At 38.5% G+C, this 828-nt stretch overlaps 1 protein-coding gene across 1 annotated transcript; it reads right to left on the reverse strand.

The window, feature by feature from the left end:
* Nucleotides 1-41: 41 nt before the first annotated feature.
* On the reverse strand, nt 42-780 carry LOC117106173 (the record flags this gene model as incomplete). Its single annotated transcript, XM_033247526.1, has 2 exons — nt 458-780; nt 42-228 (listed from the first exon to the last, which is right to left on the reverse strand). Coding segments are annotated over exons 1-2 (510 nt in total), but the record flags the coding sequence as incomplete, so codon positions are not given.
* Between the last annotated feature and the right edge of the window lie 48 nt (nt 781-828).

The raw sequence follows: 828 nt of genomic DNA on the forward strand, positions 1-828 counted from the left end.
TGCCAAATAGATGCTTCGTAGTCGGCAACGATTTTAGTGACAGCATATTCTGGTAGTAGTTCAATTACAGCTTCCAACACAGCTACATAGTCTTCCATTCGACGAGAAGACATCATCGCAAAGGTAAGCGGCACTTGTTTAATGCATTCGTTGCATTTAACAAAACTGTGAATGCTGAAAAGCTGCATGAATGGTTCTCTTACCAGTTTGAATGTGGCATCAAGGTACCTGCAAGAAATCATAGGGTACTTACATGTATAATTTGCAATCAGAATAATGTACTTGGTTTAAAAAACCTGTTTTTTATCACTGCCCTTTAAACCTGAATGTTTATGATTTAATTTACAATTACAATTTGACCAACCCCATGCCTTTAAAGTGATCCAATAATCAATAAGTAATGTATACCAACTGAATGTATACCAAATATTTATCCCTTGAATTCAGCTTTACTCACCAATTTCTTGCCCTGTGAAGAAGGGTTAACATTTGGTCGGATGCAAACACCACATGACGTTGTTGATCGACATGGACATCCTTCTTAAAGAAATCTGGAGGAAAGTGATCATGGTCTAAAACAAACTGTAAATCCAGTGGATGATTCGGTCTTGTTAACTTGCGTTTTCGGTTCGCTTGCTGGCAAAGGTTAACTGGTTTCGGAAGCGTAGGATGGACAGTAATATTGGCAACTCCAATATCTTCTTGCAGCGCGTTCTCCACTATTTCTGCTGCTGAAGTAAATGGGTTTTCTGTGGCCTTTACCTTGATACCTCTGCGCATTTTAGCTACATTTTCTCGTCCTAAAAAAAGTGATAACCAATGTGTGTA

This window comes from Anneissia japonica, unplaced genomic scaffold (assembly GCF_011630105.1).
Source record: "Anneissia japonica isolate Jap-2015-1 unplaced genomic scaffold, ASM1163010v1 scaffold87501_len828_cov92, whole genome shotgun sequence".
In the NCBI taxonomy this organism is placed as follows: Eukaryota; Metazoa; Echinodermata; class Crinoidea; order Comatulida; family Comatulidae; genus Anneissia; species Anneissia japonica.